At 37.6% G+C, this 13,479-nt stretch overlaps 1 protein-coding gene across 2 annotated transcripts in view; it reads left to right on the top strand.

Annotated features, from left to right (window-relative positions):
• The window catches only part of DNAH6 (dynein axonemal heavy chain 6), a 330,576-nt gene that overhangs the window by 266,208 nt on the left and 50,889 nt on the right, over nucleotides 1-13,479 (top strand). For both annotated transcript variants that reach the window (XM_030920632.1, XM_030920633.1), the window contains one exon: nucleotides 7,363-7,553. In XM_030920632.1, coding sequence (XP_030776492.1) covers nucleotides 7,363-7,553 — 191 coding nt within the window. The remainder of the gene's footprint in view (nucleotides 1-7,362; nucleotides 7,554-13,479) is intronic.

Below are 13,479 nucleotides of genomic sequence, written 5' to 3'. Positions count from 1 at the left end.
CAACACAATGTTGAATAAATGTTATAAGAGCAGATCTTTGCCTTGTTTCTGATCTTAGAAGAAAAGCATTCAGTCTTTCATCATGAAGTATGATATTAGCTGTCAGCTTTTCATAGATATCTTATATGGTTTGGCTGTGTCCCCACAAAATCTCATCTTGAATTCTCATGTATTGTGGGAGGGACCCAGTGGGAGGTAATTGACTCATGGGAGCAAATCTTTCCCATGCTGTTCTCGTGATAGTGAGTAAGTCTCACGAGATCTGATTGTTTTAAAAAGAGGAATTCCCCTGCACAAGCACTCTCTCTTTGCCTGCTGCCATCCATGTAAGAATGTAAGACACGACTTGCACCTCCTTGCCTTCTGCCATGATTGTGAGGCTTCCCCAGCCACATGGAATTGTAAGTCCAATTAAACCTCTTTCTTTTGTAAATTGCCCAGTCTTGGGTATGTCTTCATCAGCAGCGTGAAAATGAACTAATACACTCTCCCTTATCAGATTGAGGAAGTTCTCTTCTATATTCCCAGTATGTGGAGTGTTTCTCTCAAGAATTTTTAAGCCACTACTTGGATCGAGTGAAGGAAGACATAGAAAAATTAAATCGTGGAAGACAAATATTGAACTTGAGAAAGAAAGTTTACCTTGATGGATTTTTCTGATAATACTGCTACAGGAATATGCAATAATTATTATCAACTTAAAGTTTGAGCTACTGTAATTCTCATAACCCATTTAATGACCTATCCATTAGCCTTCTAAAGGAAAAATACACTTCCTTATTCCACTTAACATTCTCTTATTTTTTCTTTAAGTCTCAGGAACTTGAGTATGATGCTAAGAAGTGTGAGGACAAGGGTTCTGTTATATTGCACAATTTCAGTAGGTTACCCAGGGTCCTGATAGGTCACCTAATACACTATGGCTTTAATAAGATTTGTCACTAGTGAAGGATGAGCAGGGAATCCTTATTCCCAAATATTTAAACTTATCTTCTCATCCAAAGAAAACACAGAACCATGCCCTTCCTCTGGGCTGGGAATTTCCAGTCACAGAGAATTTTTCGATGGTGAATTTGTGCACTCACCCATCAATACCTTCAGAACAGTATTCCTCTGAGGTCAGGAATTGCCTTTGGAAATGCCAGATGGCTTCTGATGGAAAGGATAAACTGAAAAATGCTCTGAGGGCTTCAGCCAGCCAGAGACTGCGTGAAGGATCAAGCAGCAAAGCTAAAAAGAGGGTTTTGAGCAAAACATAATAGAGTCACATATATCATAATGGGAAATTCAATTTTATAAAAAGGAGAGAGGAGCTCCTAGCAAAAAACTTGGTGATAAAGAGGGAAGAGACTGAACATTCTCTAATGATCCCACAATACAGACATGGGATTTTGCAGAGGGTGATCTTTAAGAAATGCCTGGATATCTAGGCTTTATAGATTATAAGAAATCCAAGCCATTTGCACAGAAAATTTTTGCCATCACTACCATCAAAATCTCCATGAGAATAGGACAGAAAAATACCCAAAAGAGGCACAGGGAGAAGTTGATCTGTTCCAGCCATGTGATATGAAGAAGCCCTTGAGGACCAAGCAGGTCAGTGTCACTATCTAGGAACCTAGAGCAGCCCAGTACAGGGGAGCACAGAGAGAAAGACCTCAGCATAACTGCAGAGTTAAGTCCACTGCAAGTCCACTGCAAATCCACTGCAGAATGGCAAGACTTTCTTGGGTAGAGTGGGATCTGATAAGGACTTTGAAAGTCAGCAAATGTATATACAGACTGTACAAAAGCTAAAGCTGAAGAACTGATCAAAAATGTCAAGCCAGGAAATCTTCTATACTCCTGCCATGTCAGCATGTTGTCAGTCATAAGGAAACACTCTCTATTCAGGCCATTATGCCAGTGATGGTTTCAACATCAGGAAGGAGGCCTGGTTCGTTTATACTGACAAGAATAGCTAAAATCAAAGAAGTGAGTAACTAAGATAGGAGTTACTGTTATCTTTTGTATGAACAAGATCTTTAATACACTATTGTAAACAGCAGAGAACTCTAAATCACTTAATGTGAAAGTGGGGAGAACCATTTAGCAGTGATAGTGAGATACAACTCTTGGGCTGGCATGCCTACATAACTCACTTCTATGGTACAGCCCCTTCTTCTTCCTGAGAATCATTCACTTCCACCTTCCTGGAGAGACAACTAGCACTAAGGACAAATCAAAGAACAAGAAACCGCATGCTAATTCTGCAGGAATCCTCCTGTCCATAGCTTTAATTGATGCATCTCCTTTCTGTATTCTATGTACTTAACCATGTTCTTGGATATATGTATTGGGTGACTAGCGCCCAAATGAGGGTGTGTTTTATGCACATTTATTTTCTGCATATTTAAAATGTTTCATAAAGAAAATTAGTTCACACACATGAGAAACTGCACATGTTACATATGCTTGTAACAAACCAAGAACTTGTGATAAAGCCACTGAGAACCAAGATCACTATGCAATATTAGTGACAGTTTGTCCTGTTTGCGAGAAAAATATTTCTCCAACTTTTTAAGTTCAAAAGCATTTCATGAGTGTGTTACCATTTTGGTATTTAAATAGCACCCCCAATAAATAAGTTATTGGTGTTTTGTATATTGTAATTCATTGTAAACTCTTGGGTCACGTTTTAGCACAGTAAAAAGCAAGTGGTTTATATAATCAAAGCCTTTTGAAATAAAAGCGATAAAAGAAGTTGTTCCAAAAGTAGAGAAGGAGGGAATTTTCTCTAACACGTTCTATGAGGCCATTATTATCCAGATACCAAAACCAGATAAGAATACAACAAAAAAAGAAAACTATAGACCAATATCCCTGAAAAATGTAGACTCAAAAGTCCCCAACAAAATACTAGCAAACCTAATTCAATGGCACATCAAAAAGATAATATAATATAAAGATAATATCAAAAAGATAATATGAAGTGGGTTTTATCCGGGGATGTAAGGATGGTTTAACGTATACAAATCAATAAATGTGATACATCACATAAACAGATTTAAGGACAAAAATCATATGATCTTCTCAATAGACTCAGAAAAGCGTTTGATAAAATTCAGCACCCCTTCATGACAAAAACCCTCAATAAATTAGGCACAGAAGGAACATATCTCAAAATAACAAAGCCCATATAAGATAACCTCACAGCCAACATTATACTGAATAAGGAAAAGTTGAAAACATTTCCTCAAAAATCTGGAAGAAAACAAGGATGCCCACTTTTACTGCCTCTCTTCAACATAGTACTAGAGTCCTAGCCAGAGCAATCAAGCAACAGAAAGAAGTAAAAGGCATACAGTTTGGAAAAGATGAAGTCAAATTATTCCTGTTTATTGATGATGCAGTATGGTATGACATATCCAAAAAATGAAATTTAAAACTTCACCAAAAAACTGCTAAATTTGATAAATGAATTTAGAAATTTGCAGAATACAAAATCAACATATGAAAATCAGTAGCCTTTCTACATATTGATAATGATCTAGCCGAGAATGAAATTAAGAAGGAAACCCATTTTTAATAACTACCAAAAACAAAAAAACAAAACACAACATACCTGGCTGGGTGCACGCCTGTAATCCTTGCACTTTGGAAGGCCAAGATGGGTGAATTGCTTGAGCTCAGGAGTTTGAGACCAGCCTGGGCAACATGGCAAAACCCCTTCTCTACTAAAAATACAAAACATTAGCTGGGTGTGGGGGTGCTTGCCTGTAATCCCAACTACTTGGGAGGCTGAGGCTGGAGAACTGCTTGAACCCAGGAGGTGGAGGTTGCAATGACCTGAGGAGATTGCGCCACTGCACTCCAGCCTGGGCAACAGAGCGAGACTCTGTCTCAAAAAAAAAAGAAAAAAAAAACAGTACCTAGAATATATAAACAAGGAAGTGAAAGATCTCTACAAAGAAAACTACAAAACACTGAAGAAAGGAATTGTGGATGACAGAAATAAATGGAAAAACATCCCATGCCCATGGATAAGAATAATTACTATCAATAAAATGACCGACCATACTGTCCAAAGCAATCCACAGATTCAACATAAACCCTATAAAATACCAACATCGTTTCTCACAGAATTAGAAAAAGCAATCCTAAAATTATAGGGAACCAAAAAAGAGCCCAAATAGCCAATGCAATCTTAAGCAAAAAGGAAAAAGCTGGAAGCATCACATTATCTGACTTTGAATTATATTACAAGGCTATAGTAACCAAAACAGCATGGTACTGTTATAAAAATAGATACATAGATCAATGGAACAGAATAGAAAATCCAGAAATAAAGCCACATATTTGCAGCCAACCAATCTTTGGCAAAGTCAACAAGAACATACAAAAGGAAAAAGACACCTCTTTCAGTAAATGGTGGTGGAAAAATTGGATTGCCATTTGCAGAAGAATGAAACTGGACCCATATCTTACTCTATATAAAAACCAACTAAAGATGAATTAAAGACTTAAAAAATAAGACCTGAAGCTGTAAAAATACTAGAAGAAAACCTAGGGAAACTCTTCTTGACATTGGTCTAGGCAAATAATTAATGACTAAGACCTCAAAACACAGGCAACAAAAAATAGGCAAATGGGACTTAATTAATCTAAGAAGCTTCTGCTTGGCAAAAGAAATAATCAGCAGAATAAATGAATAAACTGCAGAATGGGAGAGAATACTTGCAAACTATGCATCTGACAGGGGACTAATATCCACAATACACAAGGAACTCAAGGAACTCAACAACAATAACAAAGAAAAGAGATAATCCAATTAAAAATGGGTGAAGAACATAAATAGACATTTTTCAAAAAATATACAAATGGCTAACAGGTTATATGAAAAATACTCAACATCATTAATCATCAGAGAAATGCAAACTAAAACCACAATGAAATATTATCATACCCCAGTCAGAATAGCTATTACTGAAAAGTAAAAAAATAACAAATGTCAGTGAAGATGCAGAGAAAAGGAAATACACATTCCCACTTTGGTGGGAATGTAAATTAGTGCAACCCCCATGGAAAACAGTATAAATTTTTTTGTGTGTGTGAGATATGATCTCACTCTGTCACCCAGGCTGGAATGCAGTGGCACAATCACAGCTCACTGCAACCTCAAACTTCTGGGCTCAAACAATTCACCTGCCTCGACTTCCTGAAGTGCTGGGGTTACAGGCATGAGCCACCATGCCTGGCAGAGATTTCTCAAAGAAGTAAAAAGAACTATCATTTGATCCAGCAGTCTCACTACTAGGTATCTACCCAAAGGAAATGAATCAATATATCAAAAAGATAATTGCACTCATATGTTTATCACAACACTGTTCACAGTAGCAAAGATATGGAATCGACCTACATGTCCATCAATGAATGATTGGATAAAGAAAATGTGGTATATACATAATCGAATACTATATTCAACCATAAATATAGATAAAATCATGTCTCTTGCAGCAACATAGATGAAACTGGAGACCACTGTCTTAATTGAAACAAGTAAGACACAGAAAGGCAAATATCACATGTTCTCACTCATAAAGGAGAGCTAAATATTATGTACACATGAATGTAGAGAAAGGGATGATAGACAATGGAGACTCAGAGGGGTGAGAAGGTGGGAAGGGGATGGATGATAAAATAAATTACTTAATGAGCACAGTGAACATTATTCAGGTGATGGAAACCCTAAAAGCAGTGACTCAACCATTATTGCAGTTTATGCATGTAACAAAATTACACTCTTACCCCATGAATTTATACAAAAAGGAGTGTCCACCTGAAACAAAATATAAAGAAATTGATGCTGGAAAGGTTCAGTGAATTATACTTAGCCACACATCAACACAACTAGAATTAGAACTAAGCCCCAAACGTGATGGCCCTATTGCATGGCTGTTCCTCCTAGACCCTGACACCTTTATAGTTAGTACCATAATACATCCCCACTTAAAGGAACAGGCATGTGAACACCATCTTTTCCCAATGGCCACAGAAGCATGTGATCCAAGGCCATGGCCCTAGACCAGGTTGGGACACTTCCCTGCCCAACAGCATTACATACACACAGATACACACACACACAGTAAGGCTTGTTTGGACAGAACGGTGTTGATAGCTAGTGGAGGGCTAAGGGGAGGGCTGCTGTTTACAGTTGTGCAGGATGTACACTGAACAACCCATGGAGGAGTCATTCACATTGTAGATATTATAGGCTGTATATTTATCATGACGGCTTTCTGGTACATTAGAAGTCCCTTGAAGAGGAGACACCTTTTTCTGTCTCACACAAAGGCTCCATATGGGTTGGGGAGGGACAAGGCCGGCAAGAACAGGAATGGGGTAGGTAAGGTAGGGTAGGATCAGTGAAATAACCAAATTGATGTAGGAAACGGCCAGGCCTGGGCATAATCATCAAGGCTGAGGTTGGTTCCAGAGAAGGGTCAGAAGGGGCTGGTGAGTGAATGAGATGAAGAAAGGGAGACAATAAACTGAGCCAATTTTCTGAAAAGTTGGCTTGTGAGTGTTTGCAAAGAAATGAAATAGTGGCTGGAAAAGTAGCTGCCATCAAGGGAAGATCTTTGTTTTGGTTTTATTTTTAAGGATGGAATATAGTAATGCTTAATTTATGATGATAGGAATATCAAGGAAACAGATCAATAATGCAGAAAGAGACAATGTAGGGGCTGAAAGTAAAGTCCACAATAATGTGAAACAGGCCAGAAGAAGCAAGGAAGGGGAGACAGCAGTTTCATAAATAGAGTGAATGTTGAGGGACTTCCCTCTTACCTAATATTTCATCTTGCCTGTGAGTCATGAGAACCATAGCTGTCTACAGATGTTTGCTGAACAAATCCACCAAATAATACCTATAAAAAGATGTATACCCTCATGCTTGTAATCCCAGCACTTTGGGAGGCCGAGGTGGGTGGATCACGAGGTCAGGAGACTGAGACTATCCTGGCTAATACAGTGAAACCCTGTCTCTACTAAAAATACAAACAATTTGCCTGGCATGGTGGTGGGCGCCAGTAGTTCCAGTTACTCGGGAGGCTGAGGCAAGAGAATGGCGTGAACCCAGGAGGCGGAGCTTGCAGTGAGCTGAGATCGTGCCACTGCACTCCAGCCTGGGCGACAGAGCGAGACTCCATCTCAAAAATAAATAAATAAATAAATAAATAAATAAATAAATAAATATGTATACCCAATCAAGACAGAATAAGTACAAAAACACAAGGCACCATCCTCTGAGGAGCTGAAGGAGAAAATTAGGATAAAATTATGAAGGATCCTCATTCAACGTACTTTTTTTTTCTTTTCAAGGTTGTTTTTGCTCTTACAGGCTTTGTGATAGAAAATCTTGGAAAACAGTTTATAGAGACACCACCTGTGGACCTGGCTACCCTGTATCAAGACATGTCATGCAACACTCCCCTGGTATTCATCTTAAGCACAGGCTCAGATCCCATGGGTGCATTTCAGAGGTTTGCCCGGGAAAGTGGATATTCAGAACGGTAAGGTCATGTTGTGCAGTTGTAATAATGCATATACGTATGAACATCTCTTTGTTAAAATTTGCCTTTGTTCTTCCCCTTGTGGAGCATAAACTCTTACATTCAGGTATCTCTTACTAAATAAATTATGTTAATAGTTAGCTATTGTTAAAATAGGGTCAAAAATCATAAAAGTAGCTGTAAATGTTATTTAAACAAAGGAGAAATTGCTTAAAATGTTAAAGTATAATAATCTGGTGGAATAATGATTGAAATTTGTTTGGTATTAACACAGGATTTTAACATAACCAAAAAGGTGCTGAAGTGTATGCTCTATAATCAAATATACAAAAGAAGAGCTCTTTATGTTCCATTATTAATCTCATCTTTCTCATGAGTCTTCACTCTGCTGGGTAATAGGGACAAGGGGAATGTTTAAACTTACCCATTTACATTATTTTCTTCTGATTTAAATGTCTCCTTTACAGTAAGCTGATTTGGGTTTTTTTTAATGAAAGTTCAGTCTTCCTGGCTCCTCTTTCTATCCCTAATCCTCTCCAAGATGTTATCCAGGTGAGTAAAAAAGTACGCAAGACCACACAGTGGCAGAGGAGAATAGGGGTCTGAGATCCACAAGGTAGCCTCCAGCTCTGATGGGTTCCTTCATGGAGTGGCTGGTCTGGCCTGGTCCCTGGACTAGGAATTAGGGATGGGTTCCATTAAGGATGGGTTCCATTTCTTCATTTGGAGTTCATGTTCTGTACTAGTCAGAAGTCTCCAGAGAAATAGAACTAATAGGGGGTGTGTGTGTGTGTGTGTGTGTGTGTGTGTGTGTGTGTGTATGAAGTTGCAAGATTTGCAATCAACAACTGGAAACTCAGCACAGCTGATGTGTAGTTCCAGTCTGTGTCCAAAAGCCTGAGAGCCAGGAGAGCTAATGATATAAGTACCAGTCCAAAACTCAGCAGGCTTGAGACACAAGAAGAGCCAATGTTTCAGTCTGAGTCTAAAGGCCAGAAAAAAAAAACCGATGTTCCTGCTTAATGGTCAGGCAGGAGAAGTTCTCTCTTATTTAGCCTTTTTTTCTATTCAGGTCTTCAATTGATTAGCTAAGTCCCAGTCACTTAGCTTAGGAAGGGCAATTTGCTTTACTTCGTCTATTAATTGAAATGCTAATCTCACCCAGAAACACCCTTACAGACATACCCAGAATAATGTTTGACCAAATATGTAAATATCTCATGATATTTGACACATAAAATTAATCATCAAATGATCCTAAACGTTTGCCTTTGGTTCTGAAATCTCAACAAAGTATTACTATAGACTTATTAAGAGTTTCTGTGAATCAGTAAGAAAAAGAAAACAACCCAATAGGAATAAAGACAAAAAATACAAACAGAATTCTCAGAAAAGGAAAACTAAATGCCCAAGAAGCATATGAAAATACGTCCAACCTTACTAGTAATTTGGAAACAATAAATTAAAACCATGAAAAGATGCCATTTCACACCTATCCAACTGGCAAAATGGTGGCAAAGATATGGAGCTATGGAAACAATTCATATTGCAAGGGGAGTAAAAAATAAGCAAAAATTATCTGGCAGCATATGTTAAAGTCAAAGAGGGCATCTTCAAATATCTCAACAATTCACTACTGAATTTGCATCATCGAGAAAAAAATCAATCATGTTTGTATAAGAAACCACATTCAAGTCCTTTTTTAAATAATTTCAACTCTTAGACTTGTGTGGTATTTCATTTTCTGTTCCAGCATTAATTCATTTTAGAAAATGGCCTCCCACTGCATCCATGTTGCTGCAAAGAACGTATTATTCTTTTTATGCCTGCATAGCGTTCCATGGTGTATGTATACATTTTCTTTATCCAATTCACCATTGATGAGTACCTACCTAGGTTGATTCCATATCATTGCTACTGTGAATAGTGTCAAGAACATTTACAGAAACATTGTTTGTAATAACAAAAGTTGGAAAAAACCTAAATTTCAATCTAGAAAATGAGTATATAAATTGATACATTCATAAAATGTAATATAATACAGTATAGCCATGAAAATGAATAAACTAGAATAATATCTATTAATATGACTATGTCACACAAACTAATATTGAGCAAAAAAGTTACATTTCAGAACTTAAATATTCAAGAAGTAGAATAAAATATGTAAAATTATTAAACAAGCAAATAATTGCATGTAACATTATTTAAGAATTCATATTTTTTTTCTTTTTTTTTTTATTATACTTTAAGTTCTAGGGTACATGTGCATAACGTGCAGGTTTGTTACATATGTATATTTGTGCCATGTTGGTGTGCTGCACCCACCAACTCGTCAGCACCCATCAATTCATCATTTATATCATGTATAACTCCCCAATGCAATCCCTCCCTCCTCCCCCCTCCCCATGATGGCCCCAGTGTGTGATGATCCCCTTCCCGAGTCCAAGTGATCTCATTGTTCAGTTCCCACCTATGAGTGAGAACATGCGGTGTTTGGTTTTCTCTTCTTGTGATCGTTTGCTAAGAATGATGGTTTCCAGCTGCATCCATGTCCCTACAAAGGATGCAAACTCATCCTTTTTTATGGCTGCATAATATTCCATGGTGTATATGTGCCACATTTTCTTAATCCAGTCTGTCACAGATGGACATTTGGGTTTATTCCAAGTCTTTGCTATTGTGAATAGTGCCGCAATAAACATACGTGTGCATGTGTCTTTGTAGTAGAATAATTTATAATCCTTTGGGTATATACCCAGTAGTGGGATGGCTGGGTCATATGGTACATCTAGTTCTAGATCCTTGAGGAATTGCCATACTGTTTTCCATAATGGTTGAACTAGTTTACAATCCCACCAACAGTGTAAAAGCGTTCCTATTTCTCCACATCCTCTCCAACACCTGTTGTTTCCTGACTTCTTAAGGATTGCCATTCTAACTGGTGTGAGATGGTATCTCATTGTGGTTTTGATTTGCATTTCTCTGATGGCGAGTGATGATGAGCATTTTTTCATGTGTCTGTTGGCTGTATGAATGTCTTCTTTTGAGAAATGTCTGTTCATATCCTTTGCCCACTTTTTGATGGGGTTGTTTGCTTTTTTCTTGTATATTTGTTTGAGTTCTTTGTAGATTCTGGATATTAGCCCTTTGTCAGATGAGTAGGTTGCAAAAATTTTCTCCCATTCTGTAGGTTGCCTGTTCACTCTGATGGTAGTTTCTTTTGCTGTGCAGAAGCTCTTTAGTTTAATTAGATCCCATTTGTCAATTTTGGCTTTTGCTGCTGTTGCTTTTGGTGTTTTAGACATGAAGTCCTTGCCCATTGCCTATGTCCTGAATGGTACTACCTAGATTTTCTTCTAGGGTTTTTATGGTATTAGGTCTAACATTTAAGTCTCTAATCCATCTTGAATTAATCTTCGTATAAGGGGTAAGGAAAGGATCCAGTTTCAGCTTTCTACTTATGGCTAGCCAATTTTCCCAGCACCATTTATTAAATAGGGAATCCTTTCCCCATTTCTTGTTTCTCTCAGGTTTGTCAAAGATCAGATGGCTGTAGATGTGTGGTATTATTTCTGAGGACTCTGTTCTGTTCCATTGGTCTATATCTCTGTTTTGGTACCAGTACCATGCTGTTTTGGTTACTGTAGCCTTGTAGTATAGTTTGAAGTCAGGTAGCGTGACGCCTCCAGCTTTGTCCTTTTGACTTTGGATTGTCTTGGCAATGCGGGCTCTTTTTTGGTTCCATATGAACTTTAAAGCCGTTTTTTCCAATTCTGTGAAGAAACTCATTGGTAGCTTGATGGGGATGGCATTGAATCTATAAATAACCTTGGGCAGTATGGCCATTTTCACAATATTGATTCTTCCTATCCATGAGCATGGTATGTTCTTCCGTTTGTTTGTGTCCTCTTTTATTTCACTGAGCAGTGGTTTGTAGTTCTCCTTGAAGAGGTCCTTTACATCCCTTGTAAGCTGGATTCCTAGGTATTTTATTCTCTTTGAAGCAATTGTGAATGGAAGTTCATTCCTGATTTGGCTCTCTGCTTGTCTGTTACTGGTGTATAAGAATGCTTGTGATTTTTGAACATTAATTTTGTATCCTGAGACTTTGCTGAAGTTGCTTATCAGCTTAAGGAGATTTTGGGCTGAGACAATGGGGTTTTCTAAATATACAGTCATGTCATCTGCAAACAGGGACAATTTGACTTCTTCTTTTCCTAACTGGATACCCTTGATTTCTTTCTCTTGCCTGATTGCCCTAGCCAGAACTTCCAACACTATGTTGAATAGGAGTGGTGAGAGAGGGCATCCCTGTCTTGTGCCAGTTTTCAAAGGGAATTTTTCCAGTTTTTGCCCATTCAGAATGATATTGGCTGTGGGTTTGTCATAAATAGCTCTTATCATTTTGAGGTACGTTCCATCAATACTGAATTTATTGAGCGTTTTTAGCATGAAGCGCTGTTGAATTTTGTCAAAAGCCTTTTCTGCATCTATTGAGATAATCATGCACTAAATGCCCACAAGAGAAAGCAGGAAAGATCTAAAATTGACACTCTAACATCACAATTAAAAGAACTAGAGAGGCAAGAGCAAACACATTCAAAAGCTAGCAGAAGGCAAGAAATAACTAAGATCAGAGCAGAACTGAAGGAGATAGAGACACAAAAAACCCTCCAAAAAATCAATGAATCCAGGAGTTGGTTTTTTGAAAAGATCAACAAAATTGACAGACCGCTAGCAAGACTAATAAGGAAGAAAAGAGAGAGGAATCAAATAGACGCAATAAAAAATGATAAAGGGGATATCACCACCGACCCCACAGAAATACGAACAACCATCAGAGAATACTATAAACGCCTCTACGCAAATCAACTAGAAAATCTAGAAGAAATGGATAATTTCCTGGACACTTACACTGTCCCAAGACTAAACCAGGAAGAAGTTGAATCCCTGAATAGACCAATAGCAGGCTATGAAATTGAGGCAACAATTAATAGCCTACCCACCAAAAAAAGTCCAGGACCAGATGGATTCACAGCTGAATTCTACCAGAGGTACAAGCAGGAGCTGGTACCATTCCTTCTGAAACTATTCCAATCAATAGAAAAAGAGGGAATCCTCCCTAACTCATTTTATGAGGCCAACATCATCCTGATACCAAAGCCTGGCAGAGACACAACAAAAAAAGAGAATTTTAGACCAATATCCCTGATGAACATCGATGCAAAAATTCTCAATAAAATACTGGCAAACCGGATTCAGCAGTACATCAAAAAGCTTATCCACCATGATCAAGTGGGCTTCATCCCCGGGATGCAAGGCTGGTTCAACATTCGCAAATCAATAAACGTAATCCAGCATATAAACAGAACCAAAGACAAGAATTCATATTTTTTTTAAAGTGTAAAGAAAGGTAGAGAAATTATTTGAAATCCAGAATATAAATGACCTTGGGAGTGGAGGTTAGGTGATGAGAGAGAAGTAAACAGGGAGAGGCAGACTGCAGTCTCAGATCTTGTAGATAATGTTTTATTTCTTAAGCTGGGTTGTGGATACATGAATACGCGTTGTATTAACTTCATCACTTTTGTGACTCTTAACTATTTCATAATAATTTTTAAAGTAAGGGTAGAATTCAAGATGACAATTAGAAAATTAAGAAGGTTATTAATCAGTAACTAATGAGTGCTAATTTCTTGATATATTCAGGAGGACAAAAGAAGTATAGAATCACTATATTCCCTTAGGAAAATTAGTGGTTTAATGTATGTGTTAAAATTTTAGGGGAAAAGACTAAAATGATAAATGATCTGCAGCTTCCAAACAAGCAGAGGAGAAAAAGGATATAGTCCAATATTTCCATCCAAAAGCAGATAGGAATGAAGAAAATAAAAAATGAAATATAGTAAGCCAAAAAGTCAAA

This window comes from Rhinopithecus roxellana, chromosome 17 (assembly GCF_007565055.1).
Source record: "Rhinopithecus roxellana isolate Shanxi Qingling chromosome 17, ASM756505v1, whole genome shotgun sequence".
Lineage (NCBI taxonomy): Eukaryota > Metazoa > Chordata > Mammalia > Primates > Cercopithecidae > Rhinopithecus > Rhinopithecus roxellana.
Note: the sequence above shows the minus strand (reverse complement) of the source record. Positions and strands in the feature narration are given on the sequence as shown.